Genomic DNA, 26124 nt, shown 5'->3' with positions numbered 1-26124 from the left:
GCTGAAGCCACAGATCTACATCAGGCAGAAAATAAACCTCCAGAAAGTTTAACGGGTGTGACAGTGGGCACACTGGAGAGGGGAGAACGGGAGCGGGAGGCAGCAAGGCACGGAGAAGAGGCTGGGCCAACAGGTATGGACCCCCTAAAGGAACCAAGAGCTTTCCCACGCAAATCTCTTTTCCTCCAAGGAACTCGACCTTTAGAGGGAATCTATGCCCTCCTGGGGTGGCAGTCTGCGAGGAGATTCCGTCTAGCTTATCTCTAGACTCTAAACTCTAGACTCTAAACGGTTTAAGAGTTTATTTTTTTTATGTCTACTTATTGTTGAGACAGAGAAAGAGCATGAACGAGGGAGGGTCAGAGAGAGGGAGACACAGAATCTGAAGCAGGCTCCAGGCTCTGAGCTGTCAGCACAGAGTCCGACGTGGGGCTCCAGCTCACGGAGTGTGTGAGATCATGACCTGAGCCGAAGTCGGACGCTCAACCGACTGAGCCACCCAGGCGCCCCTAAGAGTTTATTTTAAAAGGACCTGAGGCCGGCAAACTGAGAGGTCTGTCGGGATTAGCTACAGAATTCCGAATGTGGCCGAATGGAAATCGAGTGTTTCCGAACAGACCCGAAAGGGCAAGCGCCAATAAGAGAAGGCCACCACCCCGGGGGAAGCGCGTTTCCTGAGATTTCCGAAAACGGCCGAGCGGGCCTCCGTGCCTTCGTCGGGAATAGCCGAGAGGTTACGAAGAGCGGAAGGATCCGAAGACGCTGGAGCTGGCCTTAGGTAATTCACGCATTGGCACGTTCATTCATAAAACATATGCTTGTTGAGCGCCTATACTGTGCCAAGCGCTGGTGAGCAACCCCGGAGAGAAACCGCTGAGGAAAGGGACTTGGGGCCTCTCGAACTGGACCCACTCGGAAATCCAGCCGTGGAATTCCGAAAACACACGAAGGGCCCCCGGAACGGTGGCGCTCCGCCTCCGAGAACACGCCCTCGGGTCCCTGCCCGAAGAGTTCCGAAGGTCTTCGAGCGGCAGGAGACCAGCTGGCGGAAGAGGCCGAACATTTCCGAGCCGCCTCGGAGGCGGACGGAAGGAGGCGGGGACAGGCGGGGGCGGTGCGAGCTCACGGAGGAAGCGGAAATGCGTGTTGGTATTAAAGGCGTCGCCCCGCCCCCTGCTTGCCTCTTTCCGTCTCCGGCTGCTGTAGGGAGCGGAGGTGAGGTTTGGGCTCTCCGTCGGCCCGCGTGGTCGCAGCACTTTTACGCAGCCCTGGGTCTCTGCCTTTGCGTGGCCTCAGTCGCTGCGCCCCTTGTGTCCTTGGCTGTCTCCTCCCCCCCCCCCCCCCGACTCCACCGCTGGAAATCGCTGTGAATTCTCGAGTTCTTACCCCTGCATCCCCCGCAGTTAGTCTCGGCCTCCCGAGTTCGGGCCGCCGCCTCCGGTCATCCAGCCCCGTCTGGCAAAGTGCTAGGTCGCTGTGTGCCCCTGGGGACCCCTGTCGTCCTGGTTCCCAGTCACACCCTGCCCCTGAGGCGCCGGTCCGGGACTCCCTTTGACTCCTGTCCCTGCCCCTTTTCCCGCAGCTGCCGCCATGTCCGCCCACCTGCAATGGATGGTCGTGCGGAACTGCTCCAGCTTCCTGATTAAGAGGAACAAGCAGACGTACAGCACCGTGAGTGGGGCTGGGACGCCGGGGTCTGAGGGGGGCACCCTCGCGGTCGCGGGGCCCCTTCCCTCCTCGCGACCCCGATGCGTTCTCCTTCCCAGGAGCCCAATAACCTGAAGGCTCGCAACTCCTTCCGCTACAACGGGCTGATTCACCGCAAGACTGTGGGCGTGGAGCCGGCGGCCGACGGCAAAGGGGTGGTGGTGGTGATGAAGCGGAGATCCGGTGAGCATTCGCCCTGGCTTGGCTCCGGGCTGCAGGCCCCTCTCGGGCCACAGCTGTAATGCTGTGGAATCGAGGATTCCCCAGATCGGGAGGGGAGCGGTGTGAGCATCTGTTAAGCGTAGCAGGATCTCATCCACACCAGGTGGTTCTAAGGGCTAAGTTGCAGGATTGCACGGTCGTGTGATGTTTTCAGGTTAAGTCCTTGAAGCGTGTCGGGGAGGTAGATGTCCCATTGCACAGGTGGGAAAACAGGCCAGCAGGTAAGAAGTGACAGGCTAGTTCTGCATGGGAAGCAGCAGTAGTGTGACCCCCGTAAACTGCTCTGGGGCCTGGACAGGTGTCTTTAGCAGGTCACGGGGACAAAGCTTCAGAGGCTGGTAAAGGTTGAGTCGGTATCCCAGCTCCACCATCTTTGTTCTTGGGGAGGTGGGGAAGGGGGTTAGTTTAAGCGATCGGAATGAGGATTTCCCTGGGCTCTGAGTGCGGCTGCTTTCTCTTTGGGTTTGCAGTCCAGCATGCTGTTCAGTGACAGCAGTGGCCACGGCCTGTTGGCTCTTGATGGGACTCCCTCCCACGCTAGAGGGGGATTACTGTCCCTTCTGAGGAGCACAGCACCCGAGCAAGAGAGAGCTTGGAACGAGCTTGTAGGGTTCCGGTACTCCCGAAAACCCTGTTCTGGTGCTCTGGGCCCTGAAAACTGTACTTTCTTCTCACATTGTTGGGTGGCTTCCCCCGGGCTGTCAAACTGGACTGACATGAGGAGGTAATGTTTCTGCTCTGAGGTCAGCAACTTGGTCAAGGCCAGTGTTTAAAATCACTGGTGTGGTGCAGCGTCCTTGGTTTCTTGGGTGACCCCTTTTATTACGATCTTTTTTTGGAGCCCGGAGTCTACCCAGGACCCCACTGTTCTACTTGAGATCCTAAACCGAGGCCTGCAGCTTTGTGGCACAAGAAAGGGGGTGCTTTCCTTTTGATCGTGGGTAGCGGGAGTACTGGCTCTGCCTGTGCAGGCATGCGGGAGGGCAGGTGCTTGGCCCAGGGCTCTTCCTCACCTTGGCCTTACCTGGCCCCTTCGTGGCTTGCCAGCAACTCAGCCAAGCCTCACGGCTTGTCCCACACCCTTGTTCCAGACAGCGTAGCCTGGGCTCTGGGGGTAGGGCAGGAAGAGACCAGAGCTGTGGTGTCCAGAGCACTGGCTGCCTGGCCAGCATGGGGGTTGTGCCCGCAGGGCACGGGCAGATAGCCTGTATTCACCTAACTGCTGTGTGCCTGTGACCTTGGATGAGAGTTCTCCTTCCAGTGCTTCTGCATTCCTTTGTCAAGTGAGTTGATGACTGTTAGGGACACGGGAGAAGCCCCGTCAGGGTGCTCAGCTGGGCCTGGCCTGTGGCAGTACATGGGTGGATGGCGTTGGCACCCGTGTGTCCGGTGTGAGACCGCACCACCATTGCCTGGGAGGTCCACTAAAGATCCAGACGACTGTCAGGCTGATCCCTGCCACCCTCTAGGCCAGCGAAAACCTGCCACCTCCTACGTGCGGACCACCATCAACAAGAATGCCCGGGCCACCCTCAGCAGCATCCGGCACATGATCCGCAAGAACAAGTACCGTCCAGACCTGCGCATGGTGAGTGGGGCTGCCAGAACTGAGGCGGGGCCTCTGCCGACCCCTCCTTGGGGGAGGGCTGGTGGGCTGAGCCCGTTCCTTGTCGCTCTAGGCCGCCATTCGCAGAGCCAGCGCCATCCTGCGCAGCCAGAAGCCGGTGATGGTGAAGAGGAGGCGCGCCCGCCCCACCAAGAGCTCCTGAGCACCTGTTTCCCCCTCCCAAGCAATAAAGATGTCAGCCACCTCGCCTGGGGCTCCGCGCCTGCGTGTGTGTGCCTGCTTGTGCAGGGTGTTCTTCGCCATAACATACAGGTCACAGCGTCTGGGGACCGGAGGGCCCAGGGAGGGGGCTGGTGGAGCCCAGGCCCAGGTCTTGCTGGCGATGTCCAGGCCAGCGTTGCTGCCCCTCAGGCTGGGGGTTGGTACAGGGTCTTCCTTTTTCTTTTTTTTAATGTGTATTTGTGAGACAGCAAGCAGGGGAGGGGCAGAGAGAGGTGAGAGCATCCCAAGCAGCCCGACCAGGGGCTCGAACTCCGGAACTGTGGGATCATGACCTGAGCCGCCCCGGTGCCCCTAGTACAAATTCTTACTCTGAACATCACAGGTGACTGTCCAGTGCAGCAGATTAGAAAGTGGACGCTAAACACGTAAAGTTGACTACAGTCCTCACAGTCTCAGACTCTGTTGACACGGGACACAGCTTCAAGAAAGACTGGTGCAGCCTCAATCTCATGGATGGGGATTGGGGCCAAGGGTCAGCCCACTGTCATGTCCTGTTCATGTCCTGGCTCGTGCCTCATGCATGTGTGGCCTGTGAACACAAGAGCACGTACGCTCTAGGGCTTTGTGGTCTCAGACTGGACAGTGGACCCTTCCTAGAGGGTGTCCAGATGGTTCCTGATGGAAGCGGTTCCTGGGGCAGCTCCCAGCCCTCCTGGGGATTAAGCACCAGGCCCACGGGAGTAAAGGGTACCAGGAGGGATGGGCAGAGCCCTGGCCATAGGGGCCAGGAGTGTGTCCATCTCTGCCTCGCCCGTCTGAAGCCAGAGTTGCTGGTCTTGAGCTCAGTGGTGGCTCCTGAGTGCTCAGCCCCCATAGTGGGCAGGAGCCACCAGCTACGGGTGACCTTAGGCGTCCTGTTCGGGCTGGGAACCACACACAACCCCTTCACTGGGCCACCCCTTCTCTCCCATCCTGAGGAGCTAGAGTAGTTTCTGGTGGCTTCCACCCCTTGCCTCCTGGTGTTTAACAGCTGGTGATGGCTGCTAGGCATGGGACCTGGTTGCCTGGGTCCCACCAACATGTCAACCACTAGCTGTGTGGCTCTTGGCAAGTAACTGGACCTCTCTGTGCCTCCTGTCAGAACTGAGTGGGCTGACAAGAAGAGGGCCTGCACAAGACAAGTGCTCAGTAGCAGTGGGTTTTTGGTCTTCAGAAGCAAGTACAGCAAGAAGCGGGATGTGTTTGTGTGCAAATCTGTGTGTGTATATGCAGACACATGGGGAGTGGCTGTTTCTCCCAACAGCCGCAGTCACTCGACAAAGCAGGTGTCCTAGGCTCAGGTTGGGAAGGGGTCACGTTGTCATTGCCTTGACCTGTTTCCTGCATACACACCCTGTGCCAGCTAGTATGCCACAGGTCAAGGATCCCACACAGGAGACCCCTGGTCTCTACTATTCTGGAGACCATGTCCTGGAACACCCCTGCTCCCTGTCTCCACTCCAGAGCCCTGCGGCAAAAGGCATCCTGCAGAGGCCCCCCTGTCTGCATCAGGGCAGGACCCCTGCCTCGAGGGGTGCCTTTGTGGGTGGGTCACCTGGTGGCTCAATGCCTCAGTTTCCCCATCTCAGAAGCATTTCAAGTGCCTGATTTCTTCAGGGGTCCACAAAGCAGAGGTTGTGGTTTTGTTTGCTGCTGCATCTCCAGCACTAGCTCAAAATGTCTGCAGAATTGAGTTGAGGGTAGGACACACCCTTGGCTGCTGTCAAAGGGTCACTCAACATGGGGGCTCGGCTGAGAGGCTGGCCTTAATCATACTATATTTCCATTAGCACTGGCATATCAGATATGTTGAGATGTGTGTGTACATGTATGCATATATATGCATATATACGTATATATCCATCCATTACATACGTACATACACAGATATTTGCATTGCACTCCCTGGTCCTGCAACCTTGGGCAAATTACTAAACTTCCCTATGACCTTGTTCTCTCATCTGTGATGTCTACATCAACAGATCCTACTTCTTAAGGCTGTTGAGAAGATACAGTGTGCAAAAAGCTTAGGAAGAGACCTGCCATGTCATGCCCACAAATCATAATTGCATGAATGAATGTTTATTATTATAAATTATTTTGACCAGATGGACTCAGACCATCCGAGATGTCTTCCCATGTTTATAACTCTGCTTGCACGGGAAACCATGTGTGTTTTCCAGGGCACTTGTAAGCACACGTGCCGAATCCATACACCCCAATACCCTGTGGTTCCCAAGTTCGTGCGAGCGGCCGTGTGTGTTTGTGAATGTCATGACATCTGCAGCATTTCTGATCCAGGCTGTCCAGCAAATTTGTTGATTTCCCTTTGTTTCTCTTGTAGTCACTTGGCTGGAATAAAACCATCTATTCTTTTATTTATTAAAAAAAATTTTTTTTTTCAACGTTTTTTATTTATTTTTGGGACAGAGAGAGACAGAGCATGAACGGGGGAGGGGCAGAGAGAGAGGGAGACACAGAATCGGAAACAGGCTCCAGGCTCTGAGCCATCAGCCCAGAGCCCGACGCGGGGCTCGAACTCACGGACCGTGAGATCATGACCTGGCTGAAGTCGGACGCTTAACCGACTGTGCCACCCAGGCGCCCCCCATCTATTCTTTTAAAGTCATTATGAAAATAACATGTGCACGTGGTTTGGAGATGTGCAAATGGAAGAAGAGTATCCAGGGGCAAAGGGGCCCCAGCATCCCAGCCCCTGGCTCCACAACCTGTTTGTTGTGTGTTGTTCTTGGGAGTTATTGGAAACTCTTCACAAATACCCACGTGCGTGCCCCGTGCACGTGTGGGGTTTGAGCAGCCTGCTGAGTCAGCCCTTTCTGTATGTTCACCCCTGGCTCTGGGCTTTCAGCAACACCAGCAACTTTGTTTTAGCGTCTACATTTTTTCTTTTTAAGGTTTGTTGATTTTGAGATAGCGAGTGCACACACATGCCCGTGCATGGGGGAGGGGCAGAGAGAGGAGACAGAATCCCAAGCAGGCTCAGCACTGTCAGCTCCTGAGACCAATGCGGGGCTCAATCTCACAGACTATGAGATTGTGACCTGAGCTGAAGTCAGACGCTTAACTGACTGACCCACCCTGCTGTCCCTAGCATCTACATTTTGTATAGTATTTATGGGAGAGAGGCAGCAATAGGGGACACTTTTCATAATTTTTCCATAAGTCCAGAACTGTTGTAAAAAGTAAAGTCTGTTAAAACAAAACAAAACAAAACAAAAAACAAGATAGTCTGTAACTCCCAGACTGGGAAAAATCCAAATGTTGGGTCAAAATCAAAGTGCTAGTGAGGGCATGGGGGAATGGGCACCCTTATATTGCTAACAGAATGCAAACTGGGACAAACCCCACGGGGCACAATTTGGCAATATCTGTACAAGTTACAAACGTAATCGTAACACTTTGGCCCAGTAACGTCATGTATAAGATTTGCTGTAAGGACATACTCCCTGTGTGCCACAAGGCCCACCTCCAAAGATTATTTGTTCCAGGGTCGTTGGTCAATCAATACAGGATGGGGTAAGTCATGGCGCATGTATATGATGGGACACTAGGCAGCTAAGAGCAGGGAAGTGCTGATTTGGACAGACTTCCAAGACTTCTAGTTACGTTGAAAGAGCAAGGAGCGGCAGGCGGTGTGCAGGACGCTGTGTGCTGTGGGAGAATAAAAGGATTAACAGGATTGTATATTTGACTCTGCCTGCGTTTGTGTAGAATCTCTCTAGAAAAACATACAAGCAGCTGGTAACACTGGTTGTCCCCGATGAAGGGGGCCGTTGGGGAGATAGGAATTAGAGGGATCTGTTTCTTTGTAGAAACTTTTATCTAAAAAAAAAAAAAAAAAAAAAAAATCAAGTCTTTGTTTTTTGAAGGAATAACAATCACAAGGTATCCCAAGCTCTGCTTCCTTGAGGCAATTAATATTTGCAGGTTCTTTTTTTTAATTTTTTTTTTTTACATTTATTTATTTTTGAGAGACAGAGACAGAGCACAAGGTGAGGGAGGGAGGGGCAGAGAGAGAGGGAGACACAGAATCAGAAGCAGGCTCCAGGCTCCGTCCAAACTGTCAGCATAGAGCCTGATGCGGGGCTCGAACCCGCGAGAACTGCAAGATCATGACCTGAGCTGAAGTTGGATGCCCAAACGACTGAGGCGCCCCAATATTTGCAGGTTCTAAAGTAACCTTCCAGAAGCTTTGAATGCATAGGCAAACAAATAACACATATCCTATTTTTTTTTTAATTTTTTTTTTCAACGTTTATTTATTTTTGGGACAGAGACAGAGCATGAACGGGGGAGGGGCAGAGAGAGAGGGAGACACAGAATCGGAAACAGGCTCCAGGCTCTGAGCCATCAGCCCAGAGCCCGACGCAGACCGCGAGATCGTGACCTGGCTGAAGTCGGACGCTTAACCGACTGCGCCACCCAGGCGCCCCGACATATCCTATTTTAAACAAAATAAAAAAAAAGTTTGCACTGTTCACATGTTGCTTCCCCCCCCCCCCCAACTTAATCTAGTTTGGAGATTGGTCCATATCCACACATAAAGAGTTTTTTTGTTTTAAAAATCCTCAGGGACACCTGGGTGGCTCAGTCGGTTGAGCATCCGACTTCGACTCAGGTCATGATCTCACGGTTCGTGGGTTCGAGCCCCGTGTCGGGCTCTGTGCTGACAGCTCAGAGCCTGGAGCCTGCTTCAGATTCTGTGTCTCTCTCTCTCTCTGCCCCTCCTCTGCTTGCAGTCTCTCTCTCTCTCTCTCAAAAATAAACATTAAAAAAAAATTTTAATCCTGAAATAGTGTATTTCAGGATTCAATACACACACACACACACACACACACACACACACACATATATAGAAAAGAATTATAAAGCAAGCATCCACATAATCAACACCCAAGTAAAGAAACAGGACTACCTGCTCCCCAGAAGTCCACCTGGGTTTCTTGCCAGTTTAAGGTAACCAGAATGCCCAACTTTATGTAGACAACCTTTTACAGTTTTACAACCTACGTATGTATGTTCAGCAGTACAACTTATTTTTGCCTGCTTTGGAATTGTGCACGAAGGCATTCGAATTGTGGGAATCTTTTATGACTTGCTGGTCTCGCTGATCATGACGTTTGTGATTTTTCCCTGCTGCTGGGAGCAGTGGTCGTTCATTTTTTGTCCTATGGTATTGTTTCTTGAACCTACAAACGCGTTTACAATGCGTGTAATGAGGACAGATGTTGTTTAAAGCCTGCTGTGTGTCTAAGAATGCCGAGTAACAAGGTACGCGTGCTTTCGACGTTTCCGCGTGCGTTTTAGCATTTGCTGCTCCCACCAGGGCCACACGGTGGGGTCTGTGGCTCTACAACCTTGGTATTGTTAGACACGAACGACCGTTATTAGTTCCGTGGGAGTGGAGCGGTATCACTGTTGGCTTACACTGCATTTTCTCAACTATGAGCGAGGAGTAGCTTTTCGATTTCCTCTTTTGTGACGTGCTTTCACCAGTTTCTCTTTTGTGTTCTTTTTCTTATTGATTTGGAGGGGCTCTTTATACATTCTTTGAATTCGTACTTTTTGGTTATGTCTTGCAAAATCTTCTGCCCCACTGACTTATCTTCTACTTTAGATAAATGAAGTTATTGGCTTAATTAAATAAGCTTCATTGATACAGTTTACATAAAAATACACCCATTTTTAGTTGCAGTTTTGACAAATGTATGCACCTGTGTGACCACCGATATGATCAAGATCTGGGATATACTCATCACTCCAGAAGGTTCCCCCTGCCCCTGTACATGTTTTCCTTGATTGCAGATAGCCAGTGACCTGTTCTCAGCCACTAGTGACCAATATTGCCAGTTCTAGAATTTCATTGTAAGTGGAACCAAATATTTTGTACTTATGTATAGGGCTTCACTTAGTAGAGAGTATTTTTGTGATTCATCTAAGCTGGTTTTTGTATCAGTATTTTGCTAAGTAGTATTCCATTCTATGAACTCACAATTTTAGTCCATCTGTTGAACCTTTGGATTATTTCCACTTTTTGTCCATCAGAAAGGGAGCAACTCTGAAAGTTCATGTACAAGTCTTTATGTAGACACGTTTCCCTTTCTCTTTTCATGATCATTTTTTGACAGGGGACCACAAATTTTGTTAATGGACAATAAGCCAATTTGAAGCCAGGTGGCCGCCGGGCCTCTGCCTTCGAGGTCCCTCCCACCCTCCCACCACTCGGGCTTTACACCCTTTACCTCTGCCCCACCCCCCATCAGTCTGAGACCAGGACCACCAGCCTGCAGTCCAGAGGGCCAGGCCAGTAAAAGCTGCCTGTGTACATGAGGCTAACCTGCCCCAGGTCCTCCTGCACCACGCCCCTCCCCTGGAGTGGTGGGGCAGAATCTGTCAATTTGACAGACTGGTTTCTAGGATTAGGTCACAGTCACCTGGAATTAAGCAGGAGCACCTGGGAGGCTTCTGCCCATCAGCTGAGCCCTTCAGAAGGACCTGGCCCTTAGGTGGGGCACTTGAGCTTCCAAGAGCTGAGGACAGCCTCTGGGTGACCGGGTCCTACAAGCCTGAGGATAGCTAAAACCCACCAGGAGGGATCCCTTGCCGGGACTGGAGATTGGAGATAGGAACGTGGACGGGGCAGATGCCTTCAACTGTGAAACCAGAGGACAGTGGCCAGCTCACCACACCGGGGCTGCAGACCAACAGAGACAGGTGGATGGGCATCGTTTTAGGCCTAGGATTTGGGGAACATGCTTTGTTGCCCTGAGCTGAATCAGGTGTGGAGAAGCCAGCAGCTTCCGCCACCACGTCACCTGACTGTCTCAGGAAGAAAGGGACACTGCCGCACACCTACCTCAGGAATGAAGACAACAACTATCAAGAACAGGCCCGGCCCCCCCTTTAGACAGGAAATCGGGGTCCTCCCCCACTGCCACAGGATGAGCGAGCTGCAGCCCTACATGGGGACTTAACAGGGGGACCCGTGTGGCTGAGGCCGTGGTCCTGGGGTGTCTGTGAGGCACAGCAGCTGCTTTTCCAACTTTATTTAGAAAAACAAATCCAGGTCCCGGTGCCCCCATACCCTCCCCCACCCCAGCCATAATTTAAATAACTTAGAGACAGAGTTGGGGGTCAGTGTCGGGGAGGGGGAGGTGGGGAGGGCTGGAGAAGAGCCACTACAGCCGCCGCAGCGCCCGCTTCTTGTCCGTCTTTTTCTTGGCTGCCAGCTTCTTGTCCCGCTCACCCGCGTGCTTCTTGGCCATGGGGCCATCGGCTCCTCCAGGACCCCCGGGAGCCAGGGGGTCAGCAGAGGGGGCTGCGCCCGCACCCGGGGCCCGGCCGGCCTCGGCGCTGCTGGGCCCGCTGGCGCCCCCGTGGATCTCCGTGAGCAGGCGGGCTCGGGCGGCGTACTCCTCGTAGTTCTCCAGGAGCAGGCGGCCAGCCTCCTCGTTGAGGGCAGACTCGGGGTTAGGGTGGATCAGCAGGCACTTGATGGTCTGCGGGCAGAGGACCAAGGTCAGGGGGCTGGGCCTCGTGGCCTCCACACCGGCTGCTCCCTGTTCCCGATGCTGTCCCCCAAAAGACGCTGGCCCAGCTCACACCTGTGTCCCCTGTGATCGAGGCCCGGACTGGAGAGGGAAGGGACTTGCCCGAGGTCACTCAGGAAGCAAGGGAGACAACCTAGGAACTCACACCTGGGCCTGCTGGGACTCCAGGGCTGTTCATCTCTCAACATAAACAGGACACATAAAAACCCAGGGCTGTCACCAAAGGTACCAAGGAAGAGCCAGACTGCGGTGGGCGGGCCGGACCGAGAAAGGCATCAGGGTGTAAGTAAAGGGACCTGGCCCGTGAGGAACAACCAGAGGGAGGTGTAGGAAGGGAGCCGATCCCCACACCCCTTTAACTGGGGGGTAAACCGAAGCCAGACGTGCACGGGCTCCGTGAAGGCGTGGAGCGAGACCAGCTACAGTGGGGTCTGTCCCAACCCCCCTTTTGGCCACTATGAAAGGGAGCCTGCAGGGCCCTAACCGTGCCTCAAGCAGGGGACACGACCCTTCTGGCCTGTAAACAAGGACGAGAACAGGTGGTCCCCTGGCTGCTGTGACAGGCAAGGCACATGGCCCGGCAAACACCACTGATGCTGAGCAGGGACCCAGGACCACACCCAATTCTAAGCTCTGGCCCCACACCCACAGGCCCCTCAGGCGCTCCCTCACGGGCTGGGGCCAGACCCAAGCTCCTAGGGATCATCGGGGACACAGAGTCACTCTGTGAGCTCACCTCCAGAGTCCCTGGCAGCCGCTGCAGACACGACCGGGAGAGGAGGACAAAGTATGTTTACCTTGGAGCTCCCATCCTCCCCAAGTGCCCAGCAGGAAACTCCACGTCCCCACCCCTACCATCTGCCCCAGGGCTCCAGAGCAATTCCATTTTCAAAAAAATGTGCTTTTTTTTGAAGTAGCCCCCATGCCCAACATGGGGCTGGAACTCGCGACCCCAAGGTGAAGAGTCACAATCCTACCGACTGAGCCAGCCAGGTGCCCCTCAGAAACCTTTTGTAAGCTTTGAGTGGGGTGGGGAGGCAGCATGTGACCTAAATGCCTTAGTGGCCGTGGAGATGATGGGTGTCTCCACCTGGGCTCAGTGGACACAGAGTCCGAATCACCCTCTGTGAGGCCGCAGAGCAGCGTGAGCGCCTGGGCTTCCCACTCCATGTGACAAGTAAGAGTCCCCTACCACACACCGTCCCTGGTAGAGCAGAGCTGCTCCTGGTGGAAACGACAGGTTTGAGCTACGGCAGTGACGGCGGTACAAATTCTATGACTCCCGCGTAACCAATGAACCGTATGGTCCAGGAATTTCATACTGTAAATTATAACTTGAAACCAACTCCCCCCTCCCCCGATGCCTGACTTGCTCCATCAGGAAAGTGTCCCATTACACAAACCCCTTGCGTGTTCCACACACAGCAAAGGTACACCAGGCACGGCACAACCTGTACAACCACGCTCAGTGGGTCAAGCACTGCCAAGCCTTCCAGAATTTTCCAGCTGGAAACCTGGACTTTTACACAGAAGCCCCCAACAACTTCAGAGTTTATTTTAAAAAAGAAAGAATGCACCACAGCCCAGGCGCCACCGGGATGGCCAGGAGGGGGGAGCCCCCCGCCAAGAACTCACCAGCAGCACATGCCGGATGCCCAGCTCCGCTGTCCAGTCCCTCTTGAGCACGTTGACGCAGATCTCACCGTTGGCGCCCACGTTGGGGTGGAAAATCTTGGTCAGGAAGTAGCCCTTGGGCGGGGAGGCGGGAAAGTCCTTCCCCAGCAGGAGCTTCATGCGGAACAGGCCTCCGGCGTAAGGGGTCCCCTCTGGAGTACAGGAGGGGGCCGGGTCAGGACGCCCAGTCTCCAGTCTGGCTGTGAGCCCAGTGCTCTGCCGCCACCCCCCCTACCCCCTCCAAGACCGAGGCTTTCGTGAGAGTGGAGTGAGGCTCAGCTCCCTGCCTCAAGGTGATGGCCCCGACCTGGTGCTCGTAGCCACCCCCGGACGCCTCCTCTCTCCTTCCCGAGGGCAGACGCTCCCACCCACAGATCTTCTAGGAAGCAGGAAGATCTTCTCGGAAGGCCCGCAGGCAAATGATGGGGCTGTTGTCAACTTCAGGTCTGCCCGCCAGCCTGCCTCAGTGAAAGGTTCTCATCCACCCACTTGCTCATCTCTCTCACACACACACACACACGAGGGAGCAGTTCTGTACCCACTGTTGTTCCTCGTACCCCAATCCCCACATCCCTCAGTGGTAGCCTGGCGACTGACGTCTAGGCGCCCCTCCTGCACCTGACCCCGCCTCTGCGGTCACCTCTTTCCCGAGGCCAGCGGTTAATAGTTTCCTGACCGCCCTGCCCCCTCCCTGTCAAAGGAACACTGCAGCCATCACATCTTTGAACCCACCAATGGCTTCCTTTCCCAACTCCTTACAGACTCTTCTGCTCCCTGAAAGCTTCATCAGTCTCTTCTCTGTCCCTACAAAGTACCCACGGCGCCTGCCTTGGAACCCGGCCTATCACCATCGAGCACTGCGTGATGATAACCCAGAAGTCTTCCCTGACGCCCTCCCCACTGTCCCATACGCGGCCAAGTCCTTCACCACGCGCTCTCGCAACCTCTTGTGTCACTGTATAGAAGCAGCACACTAATTCACTGCACGGTTAAACGATCACACATAATCACCTGGTTATTACTGTTCCCTCTTGCAACACCGTGTCCGGCTAGTTCCCTGCTCTGTCCCGTGGGTCCCGGACGTGACAGCAAGGAGTGTGCGGTCATCCGGCCCACCCTCCAGGCCCCAGAGAACCCCTACTTGACAAGCCTGCTACAGCCCCCGTTAGATGCTCTCACCACCTTGCAGGAAACATGTACACGGTCAGTGGTTGTGGCGTCTGGCCCTGCAAGCCGTGAGCGCCAAGTCAGAGGGCTCCCTGGTCCACCACTGCGTCCCCAGCACCCGGCACAGTCCAACTTGTAACTGGAGCTTCCTATTGTTCTAGTTCTGCTTTTTTGGTTTGTTTGTTTGTTTGTTTTCTAGATGCCACGTATAAGTGAAATCACGTGGAAACTGTCTTTCTTTCCGACCCATTCTCGTACTAAAGAGGAACCCACAAGCACACTCCTCCTGCCCACACTCACCAGGGCCCTCGATGGTGACCTGCAGGTCGGTGAGGTCTTCCTCGTTGGGGAACACCTTGATGCCATCAGGCGGGTCAGCAGTCAGCGTGGTCACCTCCTTATACACCAGGCGAATGATGTGGGGGGGCAGGTTCTCCACATTGGAGTTCTGGACACAGAAGAGAAGGGGTGGGTAGCTGGCGGAGCCGGGGCTTCCTGATCTAAGGATGCAGTGGCCACCCTGGTGTTGATCCCGCAGTCCCCAGATCCCCCACCCAGCATGCTCCAGATGGCCGTCCAAAGCTGACCTCCCACTAGAAATGGGGACGGGCCTTCCAAGGGGCTTGTGGATGGTTCTGCCTTCTCCAGAAGCCCCCAAGTCTTGCTCACAGTCAGGCATGGTCCCCAGTGTTTCGGGGTACGCCCGAGGCCTGCCCTGGTCCCCCTCCCTACCTAACCTTGGCGAAACCATCTTCGAAACCCCAGCAGGGGCCTGGAGATGGAGGCGGAGCGTCCTTGCTCCCGGAACACCCACGGGCGAGCCACAAAGCCCCAGAGCCCTCTCCGGGACTCAGCCGGGCCTTCCCCTCTGGGGAACCTGCGGGCCGCCCAGGTTCCGCTCCTGCCCCGCCTCCAGGAGGGCCCGCGGGCCCATCCCAGGCCCGGGACCCCAGGCGGGCCCCCCGATACCCCAGTGAGTCCGCGAGAGGCTCCTGAGACCCCGCCTCCTCCTCCAGGGGGGCCCCTGACCGCCCCTCCCGGGCCTGGCCTCCGCGCTCACCATGACTGTGGCCGGCCGGGGGCGGGTCCCCCCGGCCCCCTTCCTGCGCTCTGCGGGCCGCCGGCTGGGGCGGGGGGCCCAACTGCTGCCGCTGCGGCCCTAGGGAGGCCCCGGCAGCTCCGCTCCACTCCCCGCTGCCTCCGACGCCCGCCGCGCTCAGCGCGTAGAACTCTTCCTGCCCCGAGCGCCCAGCCGCACTGAGCCGGTCGCGCGCGCCCCGCCGCCCTTTTGTAGCCGTCCGTAGGCCACACCCCCCCCGCGGCCCCGGAGCGCCGCGCCTCGACCCGTGACGTCACCGCGCAAGGTCCTCGGCGTTCGGGGCGCTCGCTCCCTTCCCGCAAGCTGCGGGCAGAAACACGAGAAGTTGGGGAGGGGGGCGCGCGGCAGGTCGGCCAATGGGGACGCACGGGGGTCGTAATGGGGTCCCCGGAGAATGGGGGCTCTGAGGCGGGAGAGTAGAGACGGAGAGGAAGCGAGAGGCAACGCGACCGCTGATTGGGCCGTTTGAATGAGACGCCTCCTCCCCCCGGCGTACGCGCGCGTGCCCTGACGCCCAGGAAATCGCGCACGCGAGTAACGGTCGGCCGCGGAGCCGGGGAGGGGCATGGGAGGGCGGGACTCGGGGGGTTTAAAACGGATGACGGAAGGCTCCCTGGCCAATGGGGACACGTAATGGTGGAATGGCGTCACGGGGCTCGTAAGCGCCAGTCCTTGATGGAGAAGGCGGTGCCAGGGGGCGGGAAGGAGTGGAGAGTAACCAATGGGAACCTTGTCTAGGTCGGGCCAAGCCGTTCGTAGCCAACGAAGTTCGTCGGTTTTGTATATGCAAATTAGGTGTGCGCGGCCGTCCGCGCCCGCTCCTCAGCCCGCGGTGGGGATGGGCGCTGGGAGTCGGCTGCATTTTTCTACGAGGCGCCATTTTGTGCGGGCACTGCCCCGTGACCCGTGTCGTGTGTCGCGGGCGGGGCAGGGGCAGGTTGCACGGCCTTGAGGGCTTGGCCGTCTGTGGCCTGTGACTCTGGCCAGGTGGCAATCACGACGTCGGGTTTCTGTTTCCCCACGCGGGAAGCGGGCGCCGGGCTCCCTCGGGATGTGCCGGAAGGAGGTCGGGGCCTGGCGCTGCCCGCCAGTGGTACTGTCTCCACCCTGTAGCCCCGCGGCGGTGTCCCCGTGTCCCCGACGGACCTCGCCAACCTGCAGCCCCGCGCCGCGGAATGGTGTCCCCTTGTCCTCGCCGTGTCCCGGGCACCGGCCTCGGCCTCCCATCCCTGCCCGCCACGCGTCCCGGGAAGACCCCTGAGCCGCCTCCCTCGTGCATGCGGCCCGAGCTCCAGCAGCAGGGACCCCACTGTTGTGGTCGTAAGCAGCACCCATGGAGGATCCGCCGCGTACTGGCGAGCCCCACCTGGCCCTCAGTCCCAGCCAGCCGGTTGCAGGGGACTCTGACCCGAGGGGCGCTCAAGGACACTGAGGGAAGAAGCAGGGGCCTCGCCCAGGTTCCCCCCCCCCCCCCCCCCCCCCCCCCCCCCCCCCCCCCCCCCCCCCAAGCAGAGACAAGGTCGAGGTGGTATGGTAGTCAAGCCCGGCCCTGCTGCAAGGATGCATCCAAAAGACACAACCGTGCCGATAGTGACGGTCATGATGTAGCCCCTGCGAGCTGTGCGCCAGGCACTGCCCTCGTTCCATTGCAGACGGCAACCCTGTCGGGTGGGAGCGCGATGTGCACGCACGAAGCTTTTGGAATAGGCGGAGGGTAACAAGGGGCAAAACCCCTGGCGGCGTGGGGCTGACGCTCTCCTGGGGGTGCCAGGCAGGCAAGCAAATATATAATGTGCTGTGGGAGTGTGATAAAGACCGAAGGAGGGAATATCAGGGCCTGCGCTGGGGGGGGGGGGGGGGGAGACAGGGAGTGATGGGGTGGGGGGAACCTTTAGAGAAAGGGAAGAGGCAGGTCTCGGGTCCAGGCCGCAGTGAACAGTGTGTTCTTTCCTTCGATCAAGGAGGAGCCGCGGGAGGCTCTGAGCCGAGCGCGACTCCGTCTGACTTCTGGTCGAGAACAGAGAGGCCGAGGAGGAAGTGCTGGCAGCCATGGAGGTGGGGATGAAGACCGTGCTGAGCAGGTTTGTGGCAGTCGGGGTGGGGAGAGGGGTTGGGGTTCGGTGAAAGTCAACAAGACCTGCTGTGGGGGAGAGGGAGGGGTCGCCTACCCCCTGAACGGTCACTTGAAATTGAGGTCAGCAGACCTTTTCAGAAAAGGCTTTCAGCTTTGTGGACTGTGGGTCTCTGTCTCAACCCACTGCTCAGCCCTGCTTTAGTGGCCTCGCCAACATGAAGAGGAAGGGGTGGCCGTGTTCCGCTTAGGCTTTGTTTACAAGAACAGGTAGTGGCCCGAGTGGCCCTTGGGTAGGTCCTTGTTTACCATCCCCTGGAATCCCAATCCCGACAGGTACTGTCCCTGCTGGAAACTTCGCAGGACCCTTCTGCCCCGCTACATTTTGACTAGACCCCAAGCTGCCAACAGCACACTCCCCAAAGCCCCCTGGGCTGCCTTTCTGTTGGTCCCCGGTATCTGCCAAGCTGTCTGACCTGAGAACATTTGGGCGTGGGTCCCTTGTACCTGGAGAACTTTCCACTGCCTTGCTCGCTGGCATACTCCACCCTCTTTGATCCCGGTCTGTCGAAATTTGTCATTTCTTGATCACTTAGGACGTGTTTACTGCTGTCACCGCTGATTAGGTGAGCTCCAGGAGATCAGGGACTCTGTCCTCAGCCCCCAGCAGGATGCCTGACAGGTCAGGGGTGTTCATTCTCTCAGCAGGTGTTTGCTGAGCACCTAGTGTGTGCCGGGGACCATCCTGGGTGCTTAGGGTACCTCAGGAAACAAAGATCTTTGCCCAAGTGGGGTTTGCTGTAGTGGGCCAGGGCAGACATAAAACAGTCCAATAAATTCGTAAGACTTGGAGTATGTAGAAGGAACAAGAACTGTGGACAAAGAAAGGAGCACAGGAAGGGGCTCGGGGCACTAGGTCCCGCAAATGTTAAGCTAGGCGGCCAGGGTAGGCCTCGGCAAGCAGGTGTCATTTGAACCCAGGTCGGAAGGAAGGCGAGAAGTGAGCTATAGGCTTATCAGAGAAGAGCATTCCAGGCAGCAGCAGGAACAGCTGGAACATCTGAGGAACTGCAGGGAGGCCAGTGTGGCTGGAAGGTGGGGAGGAGTCGGCGGGGGGGGGGGGGGGGGGGGGGGATGAGGTTGAGGTGGGAGGTCTCATGCAGGCCTTCCAAGCCATGGTTAGAACTCTGCCCCTTTCTCTGAGGTAGTAGGGAGCCACTGCAGGGTTTTGAGCAGAGCAGTGCTGTGGTCTGACTCGGGTGCTTGCAGGTTACTTGACTGCTGGGTGGAGAAAAGAATGAACAGCCCTGCCTCCCTGCCAGGGAGGAGACCATTGCAGATCCTGAGAAGGGACTGTGGTGGCAGGGAAATGATCTGTAAGTGGCCAGTAAGCATGTGACAAAAATGCTCAACAGCATTAGCCATGAGGGAAATGCCACCTAAAACCACAATGGGATCCCAGTTTATACCACCAGGGTGGCAGTTATAAAAAAAAGTCAGCCTATAGCAAGTGTTGGAGAGGGTGTGGACAAATTGGAGCTCTTTTTTTTTTTTTTTTAATGTTTATTAATCTTGAGAGAAAGAGAGTACAAACAGGGGAGGGCAGAGAGGGAGAGAGAGAATCCCAAGCAGGCTCCATGTACTGTCAGCACAGAGCCCAGCGTGGGGCTTGATCCCTTGAACTGTGAGATCACGACCTGAGTTGAGGTCAAGAGTTGGACCCTCAGGATGCCTGAGTGGTTCAGTTGGTTAAGTGTCCTACTGAGGTCATGATCTCACGGTTCGTGGGTTCGAGCCCCATGTTGGGCTCTGTGCTGACAGCTCGGAGCCTGGAGCCGGTTGCGGATTCTGTGTCTCCCTCTCTGTCTGCCCCTCCCCTGCTCACGCTCTGTCTCTCTTTCAAAAATAACTAACCATTAAAAAAAAATTTAAAAAGAGTCAGACACTTAACTAACCAAGCCACCCAGGTGCCCCAAGAGATCAGAACTCTCACCCATGGCTGGTGGGAATGATAAATGGTACCGCTGCTTTGGAAAACATTCTGGCAATCCCTCAGATGTAAATACAGCTACTGTGTGAACCCGTGGTTCTTATTATTACTCCAGATAATTGAAAACAGACATTTGCGCAAAAAGTCTCACTTAGGTGTTGCCAACGGCATTATTCACGATGACCAAAAGGTGGAAACAACCCAGAAGTTCATCAGCTGAGGAATGGCCACACCAGCTGTGGTCCCTCCCATACAGTGGGCTGTTCTATGGCCACAGAAAGAATGAAACTCCTCCACATGCTCCAAGACGGAGAAAACTCAGATGCCTCATGCTCAGGGAAAGAAGCTAAAGCGGTGGCCTTGGCAGTTGGACAGAAGAGGACAGATTGGAGAATTAGTCGGGAGGTGGCCTAGTGATGGCGCTGAGTCAGTTTGGGAGAGGTGGGGAAGGATGGGCATAGGGTGCCTTCCCTTTGCTAAATACTGGTGACCCGGAAGCTTACTCTTTTTTTTTTAATGTTTTATTTTTGAGAGAGACAGAGCACGGGGGAGGGGCAGGGAGAGGGGGACAGAGGATCCGAAGCTAACTCTGTGCTGACAGCAGAGAGCCCCATGCGGGGCTCGAGCTCACAAGCCCCGAGATCATGACCTGAACCAAAGTCGGAAGCTCAAACCGAGTGAGCCACCCAGGCGCCCCGGCCCAGAAACATCTTCTGCATTGAAACCCAGGTTGTCCCTTCAGCCTGAATTCTAGCCTCACAAATCGATTTTCATTTCTCCTGTTTGTTTGTATTACATGATGAGAGAAGTAGGTTCTTGGGGGAACTCGCATGGCTACTGAGGTGCAGGAAGGAAAGACGGGAGGTGCAGCTCTTGTCCTCCCCCCACTCACGCGCACCCCCTCGGCTACCCCTGTGAGCACCCCGGGGATCCCGGAGCGGCTGTGCTCACGTCTGTGTGCGCACGTCCACACACACCTGCCCTGGGGGGGGTGGGTGTGCCCTGCTCCTCGGAAGAGCGCCCGCACTTTCTAGCACTGTCCGACCCGTGAGCGTTTACTCCAGGTCCAGTCCTTGGCTACAAGCTGCAGGGAGCACACGTGAGCATTTACCTTTGGGCCCTGTCCTGAGCTTTCCTGAGGGAGAAGCGCCTAGAAGTGGCCCTTGTTTGGATCCTCACCACCATCAGGACCTGACCTGTTTAACAAGTGTTTGACTGTTGTTGTTGTTGTTGTTTTTAACGTTTATTTATTTTTGAGAGAGCGTGTGAGCGCAAGCGAGTGGAGGAGGGGCATTGATAGAGACAGACAGACAGACAGACAGAATCTGAAGCAGGCTCCAGGCTCTGAGCTGTCAGCACAGAGCCCATCATGGCGCTTGAACTCGCAAACTGTGAGATCATGACCTGAGCCGAAGTTGGACGCTCGAGTGTCTGAGCCCCCCAGGCTCCCTAACAAGTGATGTTTCTTTTTTCTTTTTCTTTCGTAAGCACCATCCGTTTGCCAAGCGCTGTTCTATGTGCTTGGGACAGATCCAAGAGCAGGACAGGAGACAAAACCCTGCCTTCCCGGGGCTTTCATTGTAGGGGGAGATAGATAGTAAACACCAAGCACAAAACCCAGGTGCTCAGCTGTCCTGGTTTGCGCAAGACGCAGGACTTTCGGTGCTGAAACTGGGAAAGTCTCGGGCGAGTACGTAAGGAAGGTTGGTGGTGTGAAATGATACTAATTACTGAGAAATCAGAGCAGGGTAAGGAGTACCAGGAATGCCGTGGGAGGTCATTTTAGGCAGGGTGGCCACGGTGGACTTTCTTGAGAAGGAGGCATTTGAGTACAGGCTTAATGGCGGTGAGGGAGCAAGTTTTGTGGAAATGTGGAGAAAGCCGTTCCGGGCAGGGGTGCAGCCGACGTCGATATCCTGATGCAGGAATGAGCCTGGATATCGGCGATCTTCAAAATGCATGATCGATCGCGGGCAGACCATGGTGCTTTCCCCTTCAGCCCTGTCTCCTTTCCTCCCGGTGTGGCTGAGCATTTTCCATGTGTAAATACCCCCATCTTCATTTCTGAGGCCACCGTCTGTGGTGGTCAGCAGGTCCTCTGCCCCTGGGGGGCTTCAAACCTCTAAGCACTTGGCCGTCTGCGGTTGACTCAGTAGGTGATTAACAACACCGCGTGCCCTTGTGTCCCAAGAGCAGGAGTTCGAGCTCTCCTGGGTGGGAGGGACCTTCACTGATTGGAAGGATGCCCCGAAATGGATCAGGTGATGGACACGCTGGTAATGAACCGCTTCTTCCGCCGGCTATTCCAGGTGCTAGAAACCCTAGAAAGCAGTGCAGACGTCACGTTGGCTGAAAACACACTTTTGTGCACCAGGGCCTTCCTTTACTGGCTGTAAAACCAGTACCTCTGCTGCACACCCAGACCAAGCAGGGTAATGATCAGTGCCGGTGAGGAGGGAGGCAGAGAGATGTTCTCACATCCACGGACCCAGCAGGACTTCTGAGGCTGCAGCGTGGCATTTGAGTAGCAAATGTGTAAAACACACCACCGTGCAACTCAGACATTCGTCTCCTGGGACCTCATCCTAGGAAACGAGAAGCGAACGCACCAAGCGGTTTGTGAAAGATGTTCCTGCAAGCGTTGTTTACAGTAATGGAAAAGGGGAAGAACCCAAACGTTGTGTGGGTAGGGACGGGAGTCTGTCACTTCCATGTGCCATTGAGAGTCCTGGTGAATTTGTTGTCGGATTCAGTGGTGTCTCACAGAGTCTGACGGGGGTACTGAATCCTGTTCCCCTGGAATGATCGTGTGCAAATGCTAAGTAATAAATGCCAGAGGAATGGCGAAATTAGAAAATTATCCTTCGGCAGACACCACAGTAAGAATCACCCAGATTCTAGGCAAGAGAATCACCCAGGGAGGCTTGAAGCAGCAGGTACAAGTTTGAGGGGGAACAAGTCCGAGGGCCCTCAGGCAGGGTACTTCCTGTTTACCGAGGGGGGAACAGCCCCTCCTCGGTGCCCCGGCCAAGTGGTCCAAGCTAACAGCAGCAGTCCCAGCTGGTGGCCAGCACAGGCTGTCCCCGTGGTGATGTGCCAAGAGGTCGGTGTCACTGCTGAATCTCCTGCCGGACGTGCACAGCCTGCACCTGTTCATGAGGAGACCTCGGACCGGGTGCAGGGACATCCTGCAAAAGAGCCGTCCTGGACTCCTGAAAAGCATCAATGGCGTGAAAAAGACAGAGGGACTGATCAAACTAGAGGAGCCTCAAGAGACATGACAATCACATGCAATAGCTCGTCCCCAGACAGCAGGGACTGAAAAGAAATTGCTCCAAAGCAGGGTTGGGACAGTCGGTGAAACCGGAACATGGGCTTCATCAGCGTGAAGTGCTTGGTTTCGGTCCCTGTGCTGTGGATGTGGAAGAGAACGTCCTTGTTCTCCAGAAATGCCCCTTCGCGATAAAAGGGTATGACGTGCGCAACTCACCCTCACATACCTCTGGAGAAGAAAAAAAAGGTATTTATATGGAAAGAGAATCCCGAAGCAGTGTGTTGCAACGTTAACAACTGGTGAATTGGCGAAGGGTGTACAGGTGTTCTCTGACTTATTCTGGTAGCTGTTGAGCAAGTTTGAAATTATTTCAAAACCCGAAGTTAATGGCGGCAGAGGGGAAGGCACATGGACACGGCGTCTGGTGTAGATTTCAGGAGCTTGCAGGCCCTCCCTGTCAAACGGGTTAAGAATAGTCTCGTGGGAGCTGTATTTATTGACACAGCGGAGTTGCAGACTGAGCAAGTGTTAGGCTATGAAGGCAGAAATGCTCACGTCAGACCATAGCCTTGACTTGCCCATCCAAAGCATGGTGTGTGTGGATCAGATTGTTCTTTTCTGGGTGGAACACAAGTGAAGAAGGCGACTGGACTGGCACATGGAGGCCATGTCCAATGAAAAGTACGTGCCTTTAAGCCCTGGCCTTGCAACTCAGTGTGGTCACTCTGCAGGGCCAAGGAGTGAGACTGGGACCTCCCATCTTGCAGTCCCTCCTGGGCACACGCTCAGCGAGGGGAATGCCAGTCAAAGCTGGCACCGTTTACATTTAAATTTATATTTGATTTTAGGGGCGCCTGGCTGGCTCCGTCGGTCGAGCATCCGGCTCGATTTCAGCTCCGGTCATGATCTCACAGTTTGTGAATTTGAGCCCTGCCTCGGGCTCCCCACTGACACAAAAATTCAGAAGCACAAAAGAGTATATGTCAAAAAGCCTCTAGGCACCCATTCCCCCCCCCTCCCCTGCCACAGGCAACCTGTAACAGCCAGAATGGACTACACTGTGCTGCAGTAACAAGTAGCCCCCAAGCCCCCATTGTTAAAGGAACAGGGTTTATTTCCCACTCACACCGCATGTCCATCGAGGCTTGGCTGAAGTCCCTATTTGGGGCCCTGGCTGATCTGTCTTGGATGCAGGCCCACAGAGTAGGCATCACCTGAAACATTGCCAGTGGGGAAAGGAAGAGTGTGGGGATCTGTCTGCACATGGGCTCTCAGAAGCTTCTACCTACCTCTGTTCCTACTTCAAGCACATCACGTGGGAACATCTGATCTCAAGGGGACAGGGGAGTACTGTCCTTCTGTGTCCCTATGAGGAGAATTGTTGCATGCTCAGGAGCCCATACTTAGATGTGCTGCGTGGTCACCTCTCCCCCACCCCCTCCAGTTATCTGCAGACAAAGATGCCAATGAGAAGAGGTGATTTCTAAGAATATGCAGACAACCCTTGCGCTCACCAGGTGACACATTTAACGAAGGAGCATAACACCAAGATTCGAGTGCACTGCACGCGTTCCTCCTGACCCACCAATCTACAGCCAAACAAATAAACCTGACTAGGTGAGCTCTGGCCAGTGCTGAACAGTTGACCACACGGAAGGGGATGAGGCTTTCTCCAAAGCAGATCACACTGTCCCTCCAGCAAGCTAAGAGTGACCACTTCCCCACAAGGACAGTGCGATGGTTAGATTTCATGTCCACTTTGCCAGCCTACCGTTCCCATTTGTTGGGTCAAACCCCAGTCCAGATGTTGCTGTGAGGTATTTTGTAGATGTGATTAATGTCTACTATCCGTTGACTTCAAGATCATACGGGTAAGCCTCACCCAATCAGTTGAAGGCCATAAGACCAAAGATAAAGTATCTCAGAGAAGAAGAATTTTGTGTCAAGGCTGTAACATGGAAAGCCTGCCTGAATTTCCAGCCTTTGACCTGCCTCACAGACTTTGGATTTGCCAACCCCGCAATCACAGGAAGCAGTTCCTTAAAATGAATACACACACACACACACAGTCTTCTTGGCTCCAGTTTTCTGGAGAACCCTGACTAATCAAGTAAAATCTAAAATTTGGGAAACGGGCTCCTGGGTGGCTCAGTTGTTTAAGTGTCTGACTTCGGCTCAGGTCATGATCTCCCGGTTTGTGAGTTTGGGCCCCATGTCAGGCTCTGTGCTGACATCTCAGAGCCTGCAGCCTGCTTCGGATTCTGTGTCTCCCTCTCTGTCTGCCCCTCCCTCGCTTACAGTCTCTCAAAAAATAAATAAATGTTAAAATTTGGGAAACAAATGCACCAGAGAGGAAGGGATTTTCTTTTCCTTTTTAATAAAGGATTTTATTTTTAAGTAATCTCTGCACCCAACATGGGGCTCAAACTCACAACCCCGAGATCAAGTGTCACACACTTCCCAGGAAGTGTGTTATCTTCGAGATGAAATTAGGCTTCCCAGGAAGGGGTTATCTTCGAGATAAAATCAATACTGGAATGAACTGCACACACAATCCACCCCCAGAGGGATGTGCAAATGAGCCCTTCATTGTAAGATGGAAGTCCACGATTCATGAACAAACACTTTGGTGCCCCTAGGGGACAGGTGTCCTAAAGTTCATAAAGCCTTGGAGGCACCTACTCTCCCCGGTGTAGCTTACTATCAGCTCTTGTCCTCATTATGCAAATATTTTAATGCACTGGGGGAAAAATCCTTCCTTGTTATCACAAAAACTGGTAATTGAATGAACCGCGCCATGTAACACCCCCTGTTATGGCTTGAATTGTGTCTCCCCCTCCCCCCAGAATAGAGACATTGAAGTCCTTCCTAATCTCCAGGACCAGTGAAGGTGACCTCTTTTGGGAGTAGGGTCTTTACAGATGATCGGGTTTAGAAGTCACTGAGGATGGGCCCTATTCCAACATGACTGGTTGTCCTTAGAAAATGGGGAAGTTTGTACCCAGAGATAGAAAAGTACAGAGGGAAGATGATGTGTGTGTAGAGTGCCAGCTGTTGCCAGCAAGCCACCAAAAGCTAGGAGAGCGGCACAGCACCAGTTCTGCTCTGCCTCAGAAGGAACCAACACGGAGACCCTTTGCTCGCAGACCTGCAGCCTGCAGAACCAGGAGGTGGCACATTTCTGTTGCGTGAGCTGCTCGGTCCAGCGGCCCCAGCAAACCAACAGCACAGAGCACCCCGCTTCGGCCGGACTCAGCCAAAGGCCTCAGGTAGAAGGAGGTGCAAACACATGCTTAAATGCACAGAGGGAAGAGGCTTTCTTCGGAAGAAACCGAGGACTTTTCAAGGTGCTGTACCGGTCCCTCCCACACCCAGCTCCTTACTTGGTGACAGACTGGGGGGGGGGGGGGGCAGCCCTGACCACCTGTATGGACTCTTAGATGCCCACCCCCGCCTCGGCCAGTGACACAAACACAGAGGTGGAAACCCATTTCTTCTCGACAGTAAACCTTGAGACTGGG

The 26124-nt window shown here is 55.0% G+C and overlaps 2 protein-coding genes and 1 long non-coding RNA gene across 3 annotated transcripts; 2 read left to right on the top strand and 1 right to left on the bottom strand.

The window, feature by feature from the left end:
- Positions 1 to 1093: 1093 nt before the first annotated feature.
- Positions 1094 to 3742, top strand: RPL28 (ribosomal protein L28). Its single transcript, XM_043598271.1, has 5 exons — positions 1094 to 1215; positions 1583 to 1671; positions 1767 to 1890; positions 3399 to 3517; positions 3609 to 3742. The coding sequence occupies exons 1-5, from the start codon at positions 1140 to 1142 to the stop codon at positions 3696 to 3698; spliced, it is 498 nt and encodes a 165-aa protein (XP_043454206.1). The 5' UTR covers positions 1094 to 1139; the 3' UTR covers positions 3699 to 3742.
- Positions 3743 to 10809: 7067 nt separating this feature from the next.
- Positions 10810 to 15439, bottom strand: UBE2S (ubiquitin conjugating enzyme E2 S). Its single transcript, XM_043598267.1, has 4 exons — positions 15230 to 15439; positions 14470 to 14617; positions 12964 to 13154; positions 10810 to 11277 (listed from the first exon to the last, which is right to left on the bottom strand). Exons 1-4 carry the CDS (start codon positions 15230 to 15232, stop codon positions 10957 to 10959), a joined length of 663 nt encoding a protein of 220 aa, XP_043454202.1. The 5' UTR covers positions 15233 to 15439; the 3' UTR covers positions 10810 to 10956.
- A 172-nt stretch (positions 15440 to 15611) lies between these two features.
- On the top strand, positions 15612 to 26124 carry LOC122493725. Its single transcript, XR_006300024.1, has 2 exons — positions 15612 to 17349; positions 25750 to 26124. It is a non-coding gene; the product is annotated as an uncharacterized LOC122493725 (long non-coding RNA).

This window comes from Prionailurus bengalensis, chromosome E2 (assembly GCF_016509475.1).
Source record: "Prionailurus bengalensis isolate Pbe53 chromosome E2, Fcat_Pben_1.1_paternal_pri, whole genome shotgun sequence".
In the NCBI taxonomy this organism is placed as follows: Eukaryota; Metazoa; Chordata; class Mammalia; order Carnivora; family Felidae; genus Prionailurus; species Prionailurus bengalensis.
Note: the sequence above shows the minus strand (reverse complement) of the source record. Positions and strands in the feature narration are given on the sequence as shown.